This window comes from Pseudophryne corroboree, chromosome 8, assembly GCF_028390025.1.
Source record: "Pseudophryne corroboree isolate aPseCor3 chromosome 8, aPseCor3.hap2, whole genome shotgun sequence".
Taxonomy (NCBI): Eukaryota; Metazoa; Chordata; class Amphibia; order Anura; family Myobatrachidae; genus Pseudophryne; species Pseudophryne corroboree.
Window position 1 is genome coordinate 239354567 of NC_086451.1, and position 22034 is coordinate 239376600.

Genomic DNA, 22034 nt, shown 5'->3' on the forward strand with positions numbered 1-22034 from the left:
CATCCACTAGGACGATAGAGAAATCGAATTTTACTAGACAAGTAACTATAAGGTATGTTTATACTGACCTACAGTATATATGTAAAGCAGATATATGAGATTCCTTTTTTCTCTTAAGGCTTACAATAGATTTCAGTGAGTGTATTGGTCATCAATGAGAGCGTTTTTCATTGTTATAGATACTGTATGTATTTTTATGCGGTCTCTACTGTTGAACCTTATGAGTTGAGTTACTCGCTAATTGGTCACCTGTTAACCATTTGAACATGAGCCATTAATTAGTATTTCCAATTAATTGTAGGACATGTCATTTTTTGGATGCCACCTTTTAAATGAAATAGGAGATTACGTTCAAGGGAATATATATTCCAGCCACTAAGTGGTATGTACCTCTGCTATTGAATTTTTTTACACACTAAATTATAATTAATTGGTAATTGGAACCCATTGCATTCAGATAGCGCTACAATTGTCAAGCTCATAGTGGATGGATGAGTAATTCCAATCATCCGATTTTAAGTCAAATTGGTATGTTAACTTAAGTATATTTAATGCATTTACAACCATTTGTACTGGAAATTGTCCTTATTCCTCTCCCTTTATCTGTATCACCCCAAAAGTCCTAATATCCCTGAAGAAATCATCGTGACAAAGCGCGTAGGGTTCACTAATCTACATTGTATTACAGCTCTGTACTTGCATTGTCCCTCTCAGAGCTCACACCTTTGCTAAGGTGAGGGTGGGTCATATTTACATCTACTGTGCAATGACATATTCACTGTAATATTGGTGTAAGACAAATTTTATACACTAATATTGGTGTAAGACGAATTTTATACAATATTTTAAGATTTACATTGTATCAATAAAACAATGTTTGATTATTCTTTTTTTCTTGGGTGATATTTCTGGTGAGAGGGTTCATTCCAGAATGTATTCAGCTAACAAAGAAACTTGGTACAGTCAACATTGGATTGGACCACACCTTTAACTTTGTAATGAATTTTCAGTATTGTATATACAGTAGTGATGAGCACCGGAAATTTTTCGGGTTTTGTGTTTTGGTTTTGGGTTCGGTTCCGCGGCCGTGTTTTGGGTTCGAACGCGTTTTGGCAAAACCTCACCGATTTTTTTTTGTCGGATTCGGGTGTGTTTTGGATTCGGGTGTTTTTTTCAAAAAACCCTAAAAAACAGCTTAAATCATAGAATTTGGGGGTCATTTTGATCCCAAAGTATTATTAACCTCAATAACCATAATTTCCACTCATTTTCAGTCTATTCTGAACACCTCACACCTCACAATATTATTTTTAGTCCTAAAATTTGCACCGAGGTCGCTGGATGGCTAAGCTAAGCGACCCAAGTGGCCGACACAAACACCTGGCCCATCTAGGAGTGTCACTGCAGTGTCACGCAGGATGGCCCTTCCAAAAAACACTCCCCAAACAGCACATGACGCAAAGAAAAAAAGAGGCGCAATGAGGTAGCTGTGTGAGTAAGCTAAGCGACCCTAGTGGCCGACACAAACACCTGGCCCATCTAGGAGTGGCACTGCAGTGTCACGCAGGATGGCCCTTCCAAAAAACACCCCCCAAACAGCACATGACGCAAAGAAAAATGAAAGAAAAAAGAGGTGCAAGATGGAATTGTCCTTGGGCCCTCCCACCCACCCTTATGTTGTATAAACAGGACATGCACACTTTAACCAACCCATCATTTCAGTGACAGGGTCTGCCACACGACTGTGACTGAAATGACGGGTTGGTTTGGACCCCCACCAAAAAAGAAGCAATTAATCTCTCCTTGCACAAACTGGCTCTACAGAGGCAAGATGTCCACCTCATCATCATCCTCCGATATATCACCGTGTACATCCTCCTCCTCACAGATTATCAATTCGTCCCCACTGGAATCCACCATCTCAGCTCCCTGTGTACTACTTTGTGGAGGCAATTGCTGCTGGTCAGTGTCTCCACGGAGGAATTGATTATAATTCATTTTAATGAACATCATCTTCTCCACATTTTCTGGATGTAACCTCGTACGCCGATTGCTGACAAGGTGAGCGGCGGCACTAAACACTCTTTCGGAGTACACACTTGTGGGAGGGCAACTTAGGTAGAATAAAGCCAGTTTGTGCAAGGGCCTCCAAATTGCCTCTTTTTCCTGCCAGTATAAGTACGGACTGTCTGACGTGCCTACTTGGATGCGGTCACTCATATAATCCTCCACCATTCTTTCAATGGGGAGAGAATCATATGCAGTGACAGTAGACGACATGTCCGTAATCGTTGTCAGGTCCTTCAGTCCGGACCAGATGTCAGCATCAGCAGTCGCTCCAGACTGCCCTGCATCACCGCCAGCGGGTGGGCTCGGAATTCTGAGCCTTTTCCTCGCACCCCCAGTTGCGGGAGAATGTGAAGGAGGAGATGTTGACAGGTCGCGTTCCGCTTGACTTGACAATTTTGTCACCAGCAGTTCTTTGTACCCCAGCAGACTTGTGTCTGCCGGAAAGAGAGATCCAAGGTAGGTTTTAAATCTAGGATAGAGCACGGTGGCCAAAATGTAGTGCTCTGATTTCAACAGATTGACCACCCGTGAATCCTTGTTAAGCGAATTAAGGGCTCCATCCACAAGTCCCACATGCCTAGCGGAATCGCTCTGTGTTAGCTCCTCCTTCAATGTCTCCAGCTTCTTCTGCAAAAGCCTGATGAGGGGAATGACCTGACTCAGGCTGGCAGTGTCTGAACTGACTTCACGTGTGGCAAGTTCAAAAGGTTGCAGAACCTTGCACAACGTTGAAATCATTCTCCACTGCGCTTGAGACAGGTGCATTCCACCTCCTATATCGTGCTCAGTTGTATAGGCTTGAATGGCCTTTTGCTGCTCCTCCAACCTTTGAAGCATATAGAGGGTTGAATTCCACCTCGTTACCACTTCTTGCTTCAGATGATGGCAGGGCAGGTTCAGGCGTTTTTGGTGGTGCTCCAGTCTTCTGTACGTGGTGCCTGTACGCCGAAAGTGTCCCGCAGTTCTTCTGGCCACCGACAGCATCTCTTGCACGCCCCTCTCGTTTTTTAAATAATTCTGCACCACCAAATTCAAGGTATGTGCAAAACATGGGACGTGCTGGAATTTGCCCATATTTAATGCACACACAATATTGCTGGCGCTGTCCGATGCCACAAATCCACAGGAGAGTCCAATTGGGGTAAGCCATTCCGCGATGATCTTCCTCAGTTGCCGTAAGAGGTTTTTAGCTGTGTGCGTATTCTGGAAAGCGGTGATACAAAGCGTAGCCTGCCTAGGAAAGAGTTGGCGTTTGCGAGATGCTGCTACTGGTGCCGCCGCTGCTGTTCTTGCGGCGGGAGTCCATACATCTACCCAGTGGGCTGTCACAGTCATATAGTCCTGAGCCTTCCCTGCTCCACTTGTCCACATGTCCGTGGTTAAGTGGACATTGGGTACAACTGCATTTTTTAGGACACTGGTGAGTCTTTTTCTGAGGTCTGTGTACATTTTCGGTATCGCCTGCCTAGAGAAATGGAACCTAGATGGTATTTGGTACCGGGGACACAGTACCTCCAACAAGTCTCTAGTTGCCTCTGCAGTAATGATGGATACCGGAACCACGTTTCTCACCGCCCAGGATGCCAAGGCCTCAGTTATGCGCTTTGCAGCAGGATGACTGCTGTGATATTTCATCTTCCTCGCAAAGGACTGTTGGACAGTCAATTGCTTGGTGGAAGTAGTAAAAGTGGGCTTACGAGTACGACTTCCCCTCTGGGATGACCATCGACTCCCAGCAGCAACAACAGCAGCGCCAGCAGCAGTAGGCGTTACACACAAGGATGCATCGGAGGAATCCCAGGCAGGAGAGGACTCGTCAGAATTGCCAGTGACATGGCCTGCAGGACTATTGGCATTCCTGGGGAAGGAGGAAATTGACACTGAGGGAGTTGGTGGGGTGGTTTGCGTGAGCTTGGTTACAAGAGGAAGGGATTTACTGGTCAGTGGACTGCTTTCACTGTCGCCCAAAGTTTTTGAACTTGTCACTGACTTATGATGAATGCGCTGCAGGTGACGTATAAGGGAGGATGTTCCGAGGTGGTTAACGTCCTTACCCCTACTTATTACAGCTTGACAAAGGCAACACACGGCTTGACAAACGTTGTCCGCATTTCTGTTGAAATACTTCCACACAGAAGAGCTGATTTTTTTGGTATTTTCACCAGGCATGTCAATGGCCATATTCCTCCCACGGACAACAGGTGTCTCCCCGGGTGCCTGACTTAAACAAACCACCTCACCATCAGAATCCTCCTGGTCAATTTCCTCCCCAGCGCCAGCAACACCCATATCCTCCTCATCCTGGTGTACTTCAACACTGACATCTTCAATCTGACTATCAGGAACTGGACTGCGGGTGCTCCTTCCAGCACTTGCAGGGGGCGTGCAAATGGTGGAAGACGCATGCTCTTCACGTCCAGTGTTGGGAAGGTCAGGCATCGCAAACGACACAATTGGACTCTCCTTGTGGATTTGTGATTTCGAAGAACGCACAGTTCTTTGCTGTGCTTTTGCCAGCTTGAGTCTTTTCATTTTTCTAGCGAGAGGCTGAGTGCTTCCATCCTCATGTGAAGCTGAACCACTAGCCATGAACATAGGCCAGGGCCTCAGCCGTTCCTTGCCACTCCGTGTGGTAAATGGCATATTGGCAAGTTTACGCTTCTCCTCCGACAATTTTATTTTAGATTTTTGAGTCCTTTTTTTACTGATATTTGGTGTTTTGGATTTTACATGCTCTGTACTATGACATTGGGCATCGGCCTTGGCAGACGACGTTGCTGGCATTTCATCGTCTCGGCCATGACTAGTTGCAGCAGCTTCAGCACGAGGTGGAAGTCGATCTTGATCTTTCCCTATTTTTGGAACCTCAACATTTTTGTTCTCCATATTTTAATAGGCACAACTAAAAGGCACCTCAGGTAAACAATGGAGATGGATGGATACTAGTATACTTATGGATTGACGAGCGACTGCCGACACAGAGGTAGCTACAGCCGTGGACTACCGTACTGCGTCTGCTGCTAATATAGACTGGATGATAATGATATAAAAAATATATATATATATCACTACTGCAGCCGGACAGGTATATATTATATAACGACGGACCTGCTGGACACTGTCAGCTCAGCACTGCAGACTCCTAAAGTAAGCTACTAGTATCAAGAAGATAGAAAAAAAAAAAAAACACCACGGGTAGGTGGTATACAATTATGGATGGACGAGCGACTGCCGACACAGAGGTAGCTACAGCCGTGGACTACCATACTGCGTCTGCTGCTAATATAGACTGGATGATAATGATATAAAAAATATATATATATATCACTACTGCAGCCGGACAGGTATATATTATATAATGACGGACCTGCTGGACACTGTCAGCAGAATGCGTTTATAGAATAAAAACACCACACGACGAGTGTTTAACTTTTTCAGGCAGACAATCACAATATACTGGTGGTCAGTGGTCACTGGTCAGTCACACTGGCACTGGCAGTGGCACTCTGGCAGCAAAAGTGTGCACTGTTAAAATATGTACTCCTGCTATAACTGCTCCCCAGTCTCCCCCACAATTAAGCTGTGTGAGCAGTGAGCACTCAGCACAGTCAGATATACAGTATTACATAGATGATGCAGCACACTGAGGGCACACTGAGGCTGAGCACAGATATGGTATGTGACTGTGTCACACTGTGTATCGTTTTTTTTTCAGGCAGAGAACGGATTAATTAAACTGGTGGTCACTGGTCACACTATCAGCAAGTAGTAGTGGTCACTGGTCAGTCACACTGGCACTGGCAGTGGCACTCTGGCAGCAAAAGTGTGCACTGTTAAAATATGTACTCCTGCTATAACTGCTCCCCAGTCTCCCCCACAATTAAGCTGTGTGAGCAGTGAGCACTCAGCACAGTCAGATATACAGTATTACATAGATGATGCAGCACACTGAGGGCACACTGAGGCTGAGCACAGATATGGTATGTGACTGTGTCACACTGTGTATCGTTTTTTTTCAGGCAGAGAACGGATTAATTAAACTGGTGGTCACTGGTCACACTATCAGCAAGTAGTAGTGGTCACTGGTCAGTCACACTGGCACTGGCAGTGGCACTCTGGCAGCAAAAGTGTGCACTGTTAAAAATATGTACTCCTGCTATAACTGCTCCCCAGTCTCCCCCACAATTAAGCTGTGTGAGCAGTGAGCACTCAGCACAGTCAGATATACAGTATTACATAGATGATGCAGCACACTGAGGGCACACTGAGGCTGAGCACAGATATGGTATGTGCCTGTGTCACACTGTGTATCGTTTTTTTTCAGGCAGAGAACGGATTAAACTGGTGGTCACTGGTCACACTATCAGCAAGTAGTACTCCGTCCTAATATGCTCCCCAAAATTAGTAAATCAAGTGTCACTCTCTACTCTCTCTCTAGTCTACAGTCTAAACGGAGAGGACGCCAGCCACGTCCTCTCCCTATCAATCTCAATGCACGTGTGAAAATGGCGGCGACGCGCGGCTCCTTATATAGAATCCGAGTCTCGCGATAGAATACGAGCCTCGCGAGAATCCGACAGCGGGATGATGACGTTCGGGCGCGCTCGGGTTAGCCGAGCAAGGCGGGAAGATCCGAGTCTGCCTCGGACCCGTGTAAAAAGGCTGAAGTTCGGGGGGGTTCGGTTTCCGAGAAACCGAACCCGCTCATCTCTAATATACAGTATTAGCGCACTTGTGTATTGTTTGTTTTATGTGATTTGTAAGGTTCCCACTAACAAGGGTTCCATCTCTAGTGCTGCTATATCACAGCGCAAACTAGGAGTATTTTGTTTGATATGTTTTATAATAAGAATTTACTCACCGGTAATTCTATTTCTCGTAGTCCGTAGTGGATGCTGGGAACTCCGTAAGGACCATGGGGAATAGACGGGCTCCGCAGGAGACTGGGCACTCTAAAGAAAAGATTAGGTACTATCTGGTGTGCACTGGCTCCTCCCTCTATGCCCCTCCTCCAGACCTCAGTTAGGGAAACTGTGCCCGGAAGAGCTGACATTACAAGGAAAGGAAATTTTGAATCCAGGGTAAGACTCATACCAGCCACACCAATCACACCGTACAACTTGTGATAACCTTACCCAGTTAACAGTATGAACAACAACTGAGCCTCACTCAACGGATGGCTCATAACAATAACCCTTAGTTAAGCAATAACTATATACACGTATTGCAGAAAATCCGCACTTGGGACGGGCGCCCAGCATCCACTACGGACTACGAGAAATAGAATTACCGGTGAGTAAATTCTTATTTTCTCTGACGTCCTAGTGGATGCTGGGAACTTCGTAAGGACCATGGGGATTATACCAAAGCTCCCAAACGGGCGGGAGAGTGCGGATGACTCTGCAGCACCGAATGAGCAAACACAAGGTCCTCCTCAGCCAGGGTATCAAACTTGTAGAACTTTGCAAATGTGTTTGAACCCGACCAAGTAGCCGCTCGGCAAAGCTGTAAAGCCGAGACCCCTCGGGCAGCCGCCCAAGAAGAGCCCACCTTCCTTGTGGAATGGGCCTTCACCGATTTTGGATGCGGCAATCCAGCCGCAGAATGAGCCTGCTGAATCGTGCTACAGATCCAGCGAGCAATAGTTTGCTTTGAAGCAGGAGCACCCAGCTTGTTGGGTGCATGCAAGATAAACAGCGAGTCAGTCTTCCTGACTCCAGCCATTCTGGAAACATATATTTTCAAAGCCCTGACTACGTCCAGCAACTTGGAGTCCTCCAAGTCCCGAGTAGCCGCAGGCACCACAATAGGTTGGTTCAAATGAAACGATGACACCACCTTTGGGAGAAATTGGGGACGAGTCCTCAATTCTGCCCTGTCCATATGGAAGATCAGATATGGGCTTTTACATGACAAAGCCGCCAATTCCGACACACGCCTAGCCGATGCTAAGGCCAACAGCATGACCACTTTCCACGTGAGATACTTTAGTTCCACGGTCTTAAGTGGCTCAAACCAGTGGGATTTCAGGAAATTCAACACAACGTTAAGACCTCAGGCAGTGAAGCCAGTTCTTTTTGAAAGAAAATGGATAGGGCCGAAATCTGGACCTTTATGGACCCCAATTTTAGGCCCATAGTCACCCCTGACTGTAGGAAGTGCAGGAAACGACCCAGTTGGAATTCCTCTGTAGGGGCCTTCCAGGCCTCACACCAAGCAACATACTTCCGCCATATACGGTGATAATGCTTTGCTGTCACGTCTTTCCTAGCCTTTATCAGCGTAGGAATAACTTCATCCGGAATGCCTTTTTCCGCTAGGATCCGGCGTTCAACCGCCATGCCGTCAAACGCAGCCGCGGTAAGTCTTGGAACAGACAGGGCCCTTGTTGCAGCAGGTCCTGTCTGAGAGGCAGAGGCCATGGGTCCTCTGTGCGCATTTCTTGCAGTTCCGTGTACCAAGTCCTTCTTGGCCAGTCCGGAACAATGAGTATTGTTCTTATTCCTCTCTTTCTTACTATTCTCAGTACTTTTGGTATGAGTGGAAGAGGAGGAAACACATATACCGACTGGTACACCCACGGTGTCACTAGGGCGTCCACAGCTATCACCTGAGGGTCCCTTGACCTGGCGCAATATCTTTTTAGCTTTTTGTTGAGGCGGGACGCCATCATGTCCACCTGTGGCAGTTCCCAACGGTTTGCAATCAGTTGGAAGACTTCTTGATGAAGTCCCCACTCTCCCGGGTGGAGGTCGTGTCTGCTGAGGAAGTCTGCTTCCCAGTTGTCCACTCCCGGAATGAACACTGCTGACAGTGCTTGCACGTGATTCTCCGCCCATCGCAGAATCTTTGTGGCTTCTGCCATTGCCATCCTGCTTCTTGTGCCGCCCTGGCGGTTTACATGGGCGACTGCCGTGATGTTGTCTGACTGAATCAGCACTGGCCGGTTTTGTAGCAGGGGCTCTGCTTGACTCAGGGCGTTGTAAATAGCCCTTAATTCCAGTAAATTTATGTGTAGCGAAGTCTCCAGACTTGACCACAGCCCTTGGAAGTTTCTTCCCTGAGTGACTGCCCCCCATCCTCGGAGGCTTGCATCCGTGGTCACCAGGACCCAGTCCTGTATGCCGAACCTGCGGCCCTCGAGAAGGTGAGCACTCTGCAGCCACCACAGAAGAGACACCCTGGCACTCGGGGACAGGGTGATCAGCCGATGCATCTGAAGATGCGATCCGGACCACTTGTCCAACAGATCCCACTGAAAAATCCTTGCATGGAACCTGCCGAAGGGAATGGCTTCGTATGAAGCCACCATCTTTCCCAGGACTCGCGTGCAGTGATGCACCGATACCTGTTTTGGTTTCAGGAGGTCCCTGACCAGAGATGCTAATTCCTGGGCCTTCTCCACCGGGAGAAACACCTTCTTCTGTTCTGTGTCCAGAATCATGCCCAGGAAAAGCAGACGCATCGTAGGAATCAGCTGCGACTTTGGAACATTCAGAATCCAGACGTGCCGTAGTAACACCTCCTGAGAGAGTGCTACACTGATCAACAACTGCTCCCTGGACCTCGCCTTTATGAGGAGATCGTCCAAGTACGGGATAATTATAACTCCCTTCTGCCGAAGGAGTATCATCATTTCGGCCATTACCTTGGTAAATATTCTCGGTGCCGTGGACAAGCCAAACGGCAACGTCTGGAATTGGTAATGACAGTCCCGAACCACAAATCTGAGGTACTCCTGGTGAGGTGGGTAAATGGGGACATGCAAGTAAGCATCTTTGATGTCCAGCGACACCATAAAATCCCCCTCTTCCAGGCTTGCAATAACCGCTCTGAGCGATTCCATTTTGAACTTGAATTTCTTTATATAAGTGTTCAAGGACTTTAAATTCAGAATGGGTCTCACCGAACCGTCCGGTTTCGGTACCACAAACATTGTGGAATAGTAACCCCTTCCCTGTTGAAGGAGGGGGACCCTGACAATCACTTGCTGGAGGTACAGCTTGTGAATTGCCGCCAGCACTACCTCCCTTTCTATGGGGGAAGCTGGCAAGGCTGATTGTAGGTAACGGCAGGGGGGGGGGGGGGAGTCGCTTCGAATTCCAGCTTGTATCCCTGAGATACAATTTGTATAGCCCAGAGATCCACCTGTGAGCGAACCCACTGGCTGCTGAAGTTTCGGAGACACGCCCCCACCGCACCTGGCTCCGCCTGTGGAGCCCCAACGTCATGCGGTGGACTTAGTGGAAGCAGGGGAGGACTTTTGTTCCTGGGAACTGGCTGCATGGTGCAGCTTCTTACCTCTACCCCTGCCTCTGGCAAGAAAGAATGCGCCCCTGACCCTCTTGCCTTTTTGGGAACGAAAGGACTGCATTTGATAATACGGTGCTTTCTTAGGCTGTGAGGAAACCTGAGGCAAGAAAGTCGCCTTTCCAGCTGTCGCTGTAGACACGAGGTCCGACAGACCGTCCCCAAACAATTCCTCACCCTTATAAGGCAAAACCTCCATGTGTTTTTTAGAATCAGCATCTCCTGTCCATTGCCGAGTCCATAAGACCCTCCTGGCAGAAATGGACATAGCATTAATTCTAGAGCCCAGCAGGCAAATGTCCCTCTGAGCATCTCGCATAATAGCAGGTCTCAGTAGAGTACCAGAGTGTGTATACACTGACTTCAGGATAGCTTCCTGCTTTCTATCCGCAGGCTCCTTTAGGGCGGCCGTATCCTGAGACAGCAGGGCCACCTTTTTAGATAAGCGTGTCAGCGCCTTGTCCACCCTAGGGGATGTTTCCCAACGTAACCTGTCCGTTGGCGGGAAAGGGTACGCCATCAGTAACCTCTCAGAAATCACTAATTTCTTATCAGGGGAACTCCACGCTTCTTCACACAATTCATTTAATTCATCAGATGGGGGAAAAGTCACTGGCTGCTTTTTCTCCCCAAACATATAAAACCTCTTGGTATTAACCGGGTTACTCTCAGAAATGTGTAATACATCTTTCATTGCAATAATCATGTATCGGATGGCCTTGGTCATTTTAGACTGTAAATGTGCCTCATCATCGTCGACACTGGAGTCGGACTCCGTGTCGGCATCTGTGTCAACCATCTGAGATAGAGGGCGTTTATGAGCCCCTGACGGTTTCTGAGTCGCCTGGGCAGGCGCGGGCTGAGACCCCGGCTGTCCCAAGGCTGCAGCGTCATCAAACCTTTTATGTAAGGAGTTTACATTGTCATTTAAGACCTTCCACATATCCATCCAATCAGGTGTCGGCCCCGACGGGGGCGATACCACACTTATCTGCCCTTGCTCCGCCTCCACGTAACCTTCCTCATCAAACATGTCGACACAGCCGTACCGACACACCGCACACACACAGGGAATGCTCAGACTGAGGACAGGACCCCACAAAGTCCTTTGGGGAGACAGAGAGAGAGTATGCCAGCACACACCACAGCGCTATATAACACAGGGATTTTTACTGCTAATAAGTGATTTACCCAATAACTGCTTTTTTTTGTATTGTTTGCGCCTAAATTTATGTGCCCCCCCTCTCTTTTTAAGCCGTCTTGTACCTGGATACTGCAGGGGAGAGCCTGGGGAGCTGCTTCCAGCGGAGCTGTGAAGAGAAAATGGCGCTGGTGTGCTGAGGAAGAAGGCCCCGCCCCCTCAGTGGCGGGCTTCTGTCCCGCTTTCCATGTAAAAGAATGGTGGGGGTTTTTACATATATAAAGTGCTAGACTGTATATGTATGTTTTTATGCCAAAGGTACTTCAAATGCAGCCCAGGGCGCCCCCCCCCAGCGCCCTGCACCCTACAGTGACCGGAGTGTGTAAGTGTGCTGGGAGCAATGGCGCACAGCTGCGGTGCTGTGCGCTACCTTAATGAAGACAGGAGTCTTCAGCCGCCGATTTCGTCGTCTTCAAGCTTCTGTTCTTCTGGCTCTGCAAGGGGGACGGCGGCGCGGCTCCGGGAACGGACGATCGAGGACAGGTGCCTGTGTTCGAACCCTCTGGAGCTAATGGTGTCCAGTAGCCTAAGAAGCACAAACTAGCTGCAAGCAGGTAGGTTTGCTTCTCTCCCCTTAGTCCCACGTAGCAGTGAGTCTGTAGCCAGCAGAAGCTCACTGAAAATAAAAAACCTAATAAATACTTTCTTTACTAGTAAGCTCAGGAGAGCCCACTAGGAGCACCCAGCTCTGGCCGGGCACAGATTCTAACTGAGGTCTGGAGGAGGGGCATAGAGGGAGGAGCCAGTGCACACCAGATAGTACCTAATCTTTTCTTTAGAGTGCCCAGTCTCCTGCGGAGCCCGTCTATTCCCCATGGTCCTTACGGAGTTCCCAGCATCCACTAGGACGTCAGAGAAATATATATATATATATTTATATATGACACTGTCACTATGTACTGTATGTGTCTGTGCAGATATGTGTCTGTTCAACTATGTCCCAGATTTATCAAGCTTTGGAGAATGATAAATTGCACAGTGATAAAGTACCGGCTAATCAGCTCCTAGCTGTCATTTTTCAAACACAGCTTGTAACACGGCAGTTAGCTACCTGCAATTTAACACACTCCAAGGCATGATAAATTTGGGCCTACTGTATGTACTATATATGTCTGTGTATATATGTGTCTGTGTAACCTTATATGTGTCTGCCTAACTGTAATATACTGTATGTGTCTATATAATTGTATACGTGTATATGTGTCTGTGTGGGTGATTCAGATCTGATCATAGATGTGCTAAATTTAGACATGCAGAGGGATGCCCAGCACAGGGCTCGTCCTCCCTGCATGTCTGGCCCTACCCCACCGCAAGGGTGCAAAAGCATTGCACATCAGTGATGCTTTTGCACCCACTGAGTAGCTCCCTGCCAGCTCTTGTGCTCCGGTGTCCGGACTGCGCCCCGCAAAGGCATTCTAACGCCATTGGCATGCCCCCTCCAACCCTGCGACCGCCTCTGCCTGTCAATCGAGCGCACTCCACACAGGGAGACAGACTGCGATCACTGCTGCTGCAGCGATCCAGTCTGAATTAGGCCCTGTGTATACAGTATGTACCTGAGTATATGTGTGTTTGTATAACTCTGTATATTCTGCATGTGTCTGCAACCATAGGGAGAACTCTTGTGGTTCTATATTAGGATGCAATGCTCTCTGTAGAATATCGCAGTCACTGTGCCACTCTTCATTATATGGCAGTCTGCACACTCTGCATTATATGACAAGTACTGTGACACTCTCTGTATTAAATAGCTCTTACTGCAATGCTCTGTATTGTCTGGTGTTCTGAGTCATTATCTGTATTATATGGTGGTCACTAAAATGGTCACTAAATGTTCTCTGTATTGTCCGGCGATCACAAAAAAAAATTTCAGTGGTGTTTAGCAGTCACTAAAATGCTCTCAGTATTGTATGGTGGTTATTAAATTGCTCTCAGTATTGTCTGGCGGTCACTAAAATGTTCCCTGTGTCGCCTGGGGCTCACAAAGAATGCAAATGGAATGAGCTATTTTTATGCTACTGCACATTCGTCATTGACTAACATTTTACTCATGCTTCAAATCTGCAGCCCAAAGTCTCATGTATCTGCAGCCATGAACAAAGTGAGCGGTAACAGGTTATCAGAAAATGGGCTGTCATGGGAATGTCATTCATTTTACAAGTTGGAATGGGTGGTGTTGGGGGGGGGGAGGGGTTCAACATTTATCTTGCCTCTGGGTGACTGCGATGAAGTTACCCCACTTATACTGCCACTTGAAAAAATATGAAACAAATTCCAGACTGGGGGCTTTACCGCAAATATCAAGCAAGAGAGGCTTTTCTGAATATGAGAAACCACTCTGATTGGTTATTTGTTAAAACTCCTTGCTAGAACTCAACTACACTTCATTGTGTCAATGAGCTACATTGATTAATTTTATAAATGTGCCTCATTGATACAATGAAGTTCATTCATAAGCGTTAAAAAAAAAATCCTCTAATGGTGGAAATTGATCATTCTGAGAGCAGCCAGTGACTATTGATTTTGCCTAGTTATATAATTCATCTGTATGGCTTTGTTGTTTGTAATAAAACCTGAAAGCAGTGGTATATGTGCAAAAAAGTGGAGCAAGGTGTTCATTTAATATATAAGCTACATGAAGCTATAGTCCTGTATGAACATTAGTTAGAACAAAATAACATGTTGTATTACATTATAGATATAATAATAACAAAAAATTTCACATTTAAAAAAAATCTGTTGTTTTAGTATATAATAATGTTTCATGCATAATGTTTTCTTAGCTCTATTTGAATATATTGATGACATTTTGTGGCCAAAATCTCATACTATGTTCATTATGTATGCAGAGGTGCACTGTACAATGAATAAGTACAAAAACGTGACATGCCTTTGGAATCAGAAGGGACACCTGAGTGAGAACTACACCTTATATTACTGGTGAGTAAAAAACTAGAATACTGTACTGTAACACTAGAATACTGCACTGTAACACTAGAATACTGTACTATAACACTAGAATACTGTACTATAGCACTAGAGTACTGCACTGTAACACTAGAATACTGTACTATAACACTAGAATACTGTACTGTAATACTAGAATATTCCACTGTAACACTAGAATACTGTACTGTAACACTAAAATACTGCACTGTAACACTAGAATACTCCACTGTAACACTAGAATACTGTACTGTAACACTAGAATACTGCACTGTAACACTAAAATACTGCACTGTAACACTAGAATACTCCACTGTAACACTAGAACACTCCACTGTAACACTAGAATACTGCACTGTAACACTAAAATACTGCACTGGAACACTAGAATACTGTACTGTAACACTAGAATACTGCACTGTAACACTAAAATACTGCACTGTAACACTAGAATACTCCACTGTAACACTAGAATACTGTACTATAACACTAGAATACTGCACTGTAACACTAGAATACTGTACTGTAACACTAAAATACTGTACTGGAACACTAGAATATTCCACTGTAACACTAGAATACTGTACTGTAACACTAAAATACTGCACTGTAACACTAGAATACTCCACTGTAACACTAGAATACTGTACTGTAACACTAGAATACTGCACTGTAACACTAAAATACTGCACTGTAACACTAGAATACTCCACTGTAACACTAGAACACTCCACTGTAACACTAGAATACTGCACTGTAACACCAAAATACTGCACTGGAACACTAGAATACTGTACTGTAACACTAGAATACTGCACTGTAACACTAAAATACTGCACTGTAACACTAGAATACTCCACTGTAACACTAGAATACTGTACTATAACACTAGAATACTGCACTGTAACACTAGAATACTGTACTGTAACACTAAAATACTGTACTGGAACACTAGAATATTCCACTGTAACACTAGAATACTGCACTGTAACACTAGAATACTGTACTGTAACACTAAAATACTGTACTGTAACACTAGAATACTGCACTGTAACACTAAAATACTGCACTGTAACACTAGAATACTGTACTGTAACACTAGAATACTGTACTGTAAAACTAAAATACTGTATTGTAACACTAGAATACTGCACTGTAACACTAGAATACTGCACTGTAACACTAGAATACTGTACTATAACACTAAAATACTGCACTGTAACACTAGAACACTGTACTGTAACACTAAAATACTGCACTGTAACACTAGAATACTCCACTGTAACACTAGAATACTGTACTATAAATAACACTAGAATACTGCACTGTAACACTAGAATACTATACTGTAACACTAAAATACTGTACTGGAACACTAGAATATTCCACTGTAACACTAGAATACTGCACTGTAACACTAGAATACTGCACTGTAACACTAAAATACTGCACTGTAACACTAGAATACTGCACTGTAACACTAGAATACTGCACTGTAACACTAAAATACTGTACTGTAACACTAGAATACTGCACTGTAACACTAGAATACTGTACTGTAATACTAGAATATTCCACTGTAACACTAGAATACTGCACTGTAACACTAGAATACTGTACTATAACACTAGAATACTGTACTGTAATACTAGAATATTCCACTGTAACACTAGAATACTGTACTGTATCACTAAAATACTGCACTGTAACACTAGAATACTCCACTGTAACACTAGAATACTGTACTGTAACACTAGAATACTGCACTGTAACACTAAAATACTGTACTGTAACACTAGAATATTCCACTGTAACACTAGAATACTGCACTGTAACACTAGAATACTGTACTGTAACACTAAAATACTGTACTGTAACACTAGAATACTGCACTGTAACACTAAAATACTGCACTGTAACACTAGAATATTGTACTGTAACACTAGAATACTGTACTGTAAAACTAAAATACTGTATTGTAACACTAGAATACTGCACTGTAACACTAGAATACTGCACTGTAACACTAGAATACTGTACTATAACACTAAAATACTGCACTGTAACACTAGAACACTGTACTGTAACACTAAAATACTGCACTGTAACACTAGAATACTCCACTGTAACACTAGAATACTGTACTATAAATAACACTAGAATACTGCACTGTAACACTAGAATACTATACTGTAACACTGAAATACTGTACTGGAACACTAGAATATTCCACTGTAACACTAGAATACTGCACTGTAACACTAGAATACTGCACTGTAACACTAAAATACTGTACTGTAACACTAGAATACTGCACTGTAACACTAGAATACTGCACTGTAACACTAGAATACTGTACTATAACACTAAAATACTGCACTGTAACACTAGAACACTGTACTGTAACACTAAAATACTGCACTGTAACACTAGAATACTCCACTGTAACACTAGAATACTGTACTATAACACTAGAATACTGCACTGTAACACTAGAATACTATACTGTAACACTAAATTACTGTACTGGAACACTAGAATATTCCACTGTAACACTAGAATACTGCACTGTAACACTAGAATACTGCACTGTAACACTAAAATACTGTACTGTAACACTAGAATACTGCACTGTAACACTAGAATACTGTACTGTAATACTAGAATATTCCACTGTAACACTAGAATACTGCACTGTAACACTAGAATACTGTACTATAACACTAGAATACTGTACTGTAATACTAGAATATTCCACTGTAACACTAGAATACTGTACTGTATCACTAAAATACTGCACTGTAACACTAGAATACTCCACTGTAACACTAGAATACTGTACTGTAACACTAGAATACTGCACTGTAACACTAAAATACTGTACTGTAACACTAGAATACTCCACTGTAACACTAGAATACTGTACTGTAACACTAAAATACTGCACTGTAACACTAGAATACTCCACTGTAACACTAGAATACTGTACTGTAACACTAGAATACTCCACTGTAACACTAGAATACTGTACTGTAACACTAGAATACTGCACTGTAACACTAAAATACTGTATATTGTATCCCCTATATAAAAACTAATAATTACATTAAACACTATACAAGTAACTTTGTACTTTGGAGAAACCATGTTGTACTGCGGGTAGGGGAAATGTACAATGTGCAGAGAGATTTACATGTGAGAGGGGCGAGTTTGGCTGTTCCCCTTTGGTGGGCTACAAGCAAAAGTAGCCAGCATTTATCCTACGTTGAATAAACATGTGTTTGTTCCCCCCTGGCAATGCAACTTGGGCCCTCATTCCGAGTTGATCGGTCGCAAGGCGAATTTAGCAGAGTTACACACGCTAAGCCGCCGCCTACTGGGAGTGAATCTTAGCTTCTTAAAATTGCGACCGATGTATTCGCAATATTGCGATTACTAACTACTTAGCAGTTTCAGAGTAGCTTCAGACTTACTCTGCCTGTGCGATCAGTTCAGTGCTTGTCGTTCCTGGTTGACGTCACAAACACATCCAGCGTTCGCCCAGGCACTCCCACCGTTTCTCCGGCCACTCCTGCGTTTTTTCCGGAAACGGTAGCGTTTTCAGCCACACGCCCCTGAAACGCCGTGTTTCCGCCCAGTAACACCCATTTCCTGTCAATCACATTACGATCGCCGGAGCGATGAAAAAGCCGTGAGTAAAATTACTTTCTACATAGTAAAGTTACTTGGCGCAGTCGCAGTGCGAACATTGCGCATGCGTACTAAGCGGATTTTCATTGCGATGCGATGAAAAATACCGAGCGAACAACTCGGAATGAGGGCCTTGGTTTGTTTCAGGCGCAAGGTTACTTGCTATTTATGCTCCCACCTGAGAATCAGCTCCTGTATTATATCTTATTATGCACCCATTACACAAAAAGGTTATTTTGGGCCATACACTCAGTAGCAGCCAGTACATATACTGACCAATTGCTGAAAGGTTACGCACATGAATTCATAATACATTATACTGTACAGTAGGTGGCGAACATGAGTAAAAATTTAATTCATCCCATTAGGGCAATGCTTAAAATGAACTTAAATGATAGCTATCAAGGTGGAAAAAAAACCCTAACAATAGATTTATTACAACAAATTAGTACATATTTAACCAAAATTAGAAATAAAGACTAAACTACTGTTTAATATTCTGATTGGGCAGTTGCTGATGTCTGATTTTAGAACTGATAGTCATACTCACACACGTCAGTTATAAAATGTAACACCGAAGACCTCATCACACTCAAATACATGTATGATGCATGCATTGAGTAGTATAAGCCCCTGGCGTGCACCAGTAGATCTGTTAATTAGGGTATTATCATTTATCCAGTCTTTAGGTCGACAGCACTTAGGTCAACACTCATTAGGTCGACCACTATTGGGCGACATGGTAATTAGGCCAACATGGCTAAGGTTGACACAAAAAAAGGACGACATGAGTTTTTCAATTTTTTTTATTTTTTTAACTTTTTCATACTTTACGATCCACGTGGCCTACGATTGGGAATAGTAACCTTGCAAAGCGAGCCATGCGAGGGGACTCAGGTGGTCATTCCGAGTTCAAGGAAAAAACAATGAGAGGATAGATCAAAGGCGATAACAAATGGAATAAATTTTGATATACGTCACATGTTATGATGTCCTTTTGGATATTCACTCTTTCAATTGTCTCATGATATCCAGATGTCAAACATGAAAAAAAGAGAGATGGTACACTTACATGGGTGGTATTGCTTTAAACACTGATTGAACAACCTATAAGTGTCCAGAAAGAGGAAGCCTAAAGTGCCGGACCCAATTTGATAGTAGATGAGGATAGTATCTCGCCATCACTCTACCGATATTTGTGGACGTACCGAAACTCACATCAGAATATGTAAGAACAGGTGTATAAAGGTATCTTTAAAATGCTGTATCCCACGTGATGTAAGACAGAAAGAAAGCTACTTCAGAAGACGTACCCCACTCACTTTGGAGGGGGATTGTTTCCACGTATAAAGGTATCTTTCAAGCCAGGATCAGGAATGACATCCACGATAATTTAAAAGGTTTTATTAAAAATTCATAAAACAGCAATCTGATGTTTTTCTATGTGGTTTCCACTCTCTGGTTTGTCCAGAACATGCAGGTCAGAAGTAATAGACAAAAATGATGTAATCCGGTTTTACACCAGTACTGTCATGTTAGACATACTCCAAAAGTGGTGTCCCATAAAAAGAACAAAAAAATTAAATAAAATGCACCTTGAAAAAGACCCAGGAGGTCGAAACGTCGTTGGTGAAACCAGGGAGTGAGTTTTCATCATTCTTTTATTTAATTTTTTTGTTCTTTTTATGGGACACCACTTTTGGAGTATGTCTAACATGACAGTACTGGTGTAAAACCGGATTACATCATTTTTGTCTATTACGTCTGACCTGCATGTTCTGTACAAACCAGAGAGTGGAAACCACATAGAAAAACATCAGATTGCTGTTTTATGAATTTTTAATAAAACCTTTTAAATTATCGTGGATGTCATTCCTGATCCTGGCTTGAAAGATACCTTTATACGTGGAAACAATCCCCCTCCAAAGTGAGTGGGGTACATCTTCTGAAGTAGCTTTCTTTCTGTCTTACATCACGTGTGATACAGCATTTTAAAGATACCTTTATACACCTGTTCTTACATATTATGATGTGAGTTTCGGTACGTCCACAAATATCGGTAGAGTGGTGGCGAGATACTATCCTCATCTACTATCAAATTGGGTCCGACACTTTAGGATTCCTCTTTCTGGACACTTATAGGTTGTTCAATCAGTGTTTAAAGAAATACCACCCATGTATGTGTACCATCTCTCTTTTTTTCATGTTTGACATCTGGATATCATGAGACAATTGAAAGAGTGAATATCCAAAAGGACATCATAACATGTGACGTATATCAAAATTTATTCCATTTGTTATCGCCTTTGATCTATCCTCTCATTGTTTTTTCCTTGAATATTGTTTTGATCTGTTATTTGGACAGATCCGTTGAGGATCTAGATTGGGCTGACAACTCTTTGCGCCAGGAATTTACACTGCTGTGTTTTTTTATTATGGTCATTCTGAGTTGTTCGCTCACTAGCTGCTTTTAGCAGCATTGCACACGCTAGGCCGCCGCCCTCTGGGAGTGTATCTTAGCTTAGCAGAATTGCGAACGAAAGATTAGCAGAACTGCTACTAAATAATTCCTTGCGGTTTTTGAGTAGCTCCAGACCTACTCCTAGATTGCGATCAGCTCAGTCCGTTTAGTTCCTGGTTTGACGTCACAAACATGCCCTGCGTTCGGCCAGCCACTCCCCCGTTTCTCCAGCCACTCCTGTGTTTTTACTAGTGATGAGCGGATTCGGTTTTACTCGGTTTTACTCGGTTCTCAAAACCGAATCTTATTGGCTATCCAAAACACGTGACATCAGTGAGCCAATAAGATTCGGTTTTGAGAACCGAGTAAAACCGAGTAAAACCGAATCCGCTCATCACTAGTTTTTACCTGACACGCCTGCGTTTTTTTAGCACACTCCCTGAAAACGGCCAGTTTCCGCCGAGAAACATCCACTTCCTGTCAATCACACTACGATCACTCGAGCGTTGAAAAAACGTTGCTCGAGCTTGTGTAAATCTCCAAAGTTTTGTGTAAAATTACTTAACGCATGCGCGCTGCGTACCATGCGCATGCGCATTTTCCACCAAATCGCTGCGTTGCAAAAAACGGAAACGAGCGAACAACTCGGAATGACCACCTCGGTGAACTAATTGGAGTTCCCAGTCATGACCCTCATGACCCTATGATCCACACCCGTAGATCTTGCCTTGTCCACAAGGGGTAGACTCGGGAAAGACCCTGTGACCCTCTACAAATAATGATTTGTGACAGTCCCCTCATACACATACCAGGAAAAGGTACATAAGCCACAAAGCCATGTACCCTAATGACCCAAAACTAGATTAGCAGTAGCCAGTAGGTTACATCATATAACAAGTTTAATCTCTGCTTAGTGTGGTGGGATCATTGAAACTTCAAGATGAATAGGGATACAAAATCTATGATACAATATTGTTCTAGAAAAAGATTAACTAAGCAATGGAATCTATAGTAAAACTTTTGGATTTTATTTACTCCATTATTACTGCTACCTGTTAGATTTACTAAAACTTAGAAAGAGAAATTAAAGCGAGAATCTGTTTGGTTACTATTGGCAACACATCCACTTGTCTGTTTTAGAAGCTTTAGTAAATCTACCCCCTCTGTCTCCTTTTAACAGCTATTGGGGGCAATTGTTCCTTAATGTATGCTGTAAATCAGGGATGGAGTACCTTTGGCCCTCCAGTTGTTGTTGAACTACACATCCCAGCATGCCCTGCAACAGTTTTAGCATGACCAAATAGCAAAACTGTAGTAAGGCATGCTGGTATGTGTAGTTCAACAACAGCTGGAGGG

The 22034-nt window shown here is 43.9% G+C and overlaps 1 protein-coding gene across 2 annotated transcripts in view; it reads left to right on the forward strand.

The window, feature by feature from the left end:
• IL2RG (interleukin 2 receptor subunit gamma) overlaps positions 1 to 22034 on the forward strand; it is a 157463-nt gene that overhangs the window by 95662 nt on the left and 39767 nt on the right. For both annotated transcript variants that reach the window (XM_063935629.1, XM_063935628.1), the window contains exon 3: positions 14431 to 14521. In XM_063935629.1, coding sequence (XP_063791699.1) covers positions 14431 to 14521 — 91 coding nt within the window. The remainder of the gene's footprint in view (positions 1 to 14430; positions 14522 to 22034) is intronic.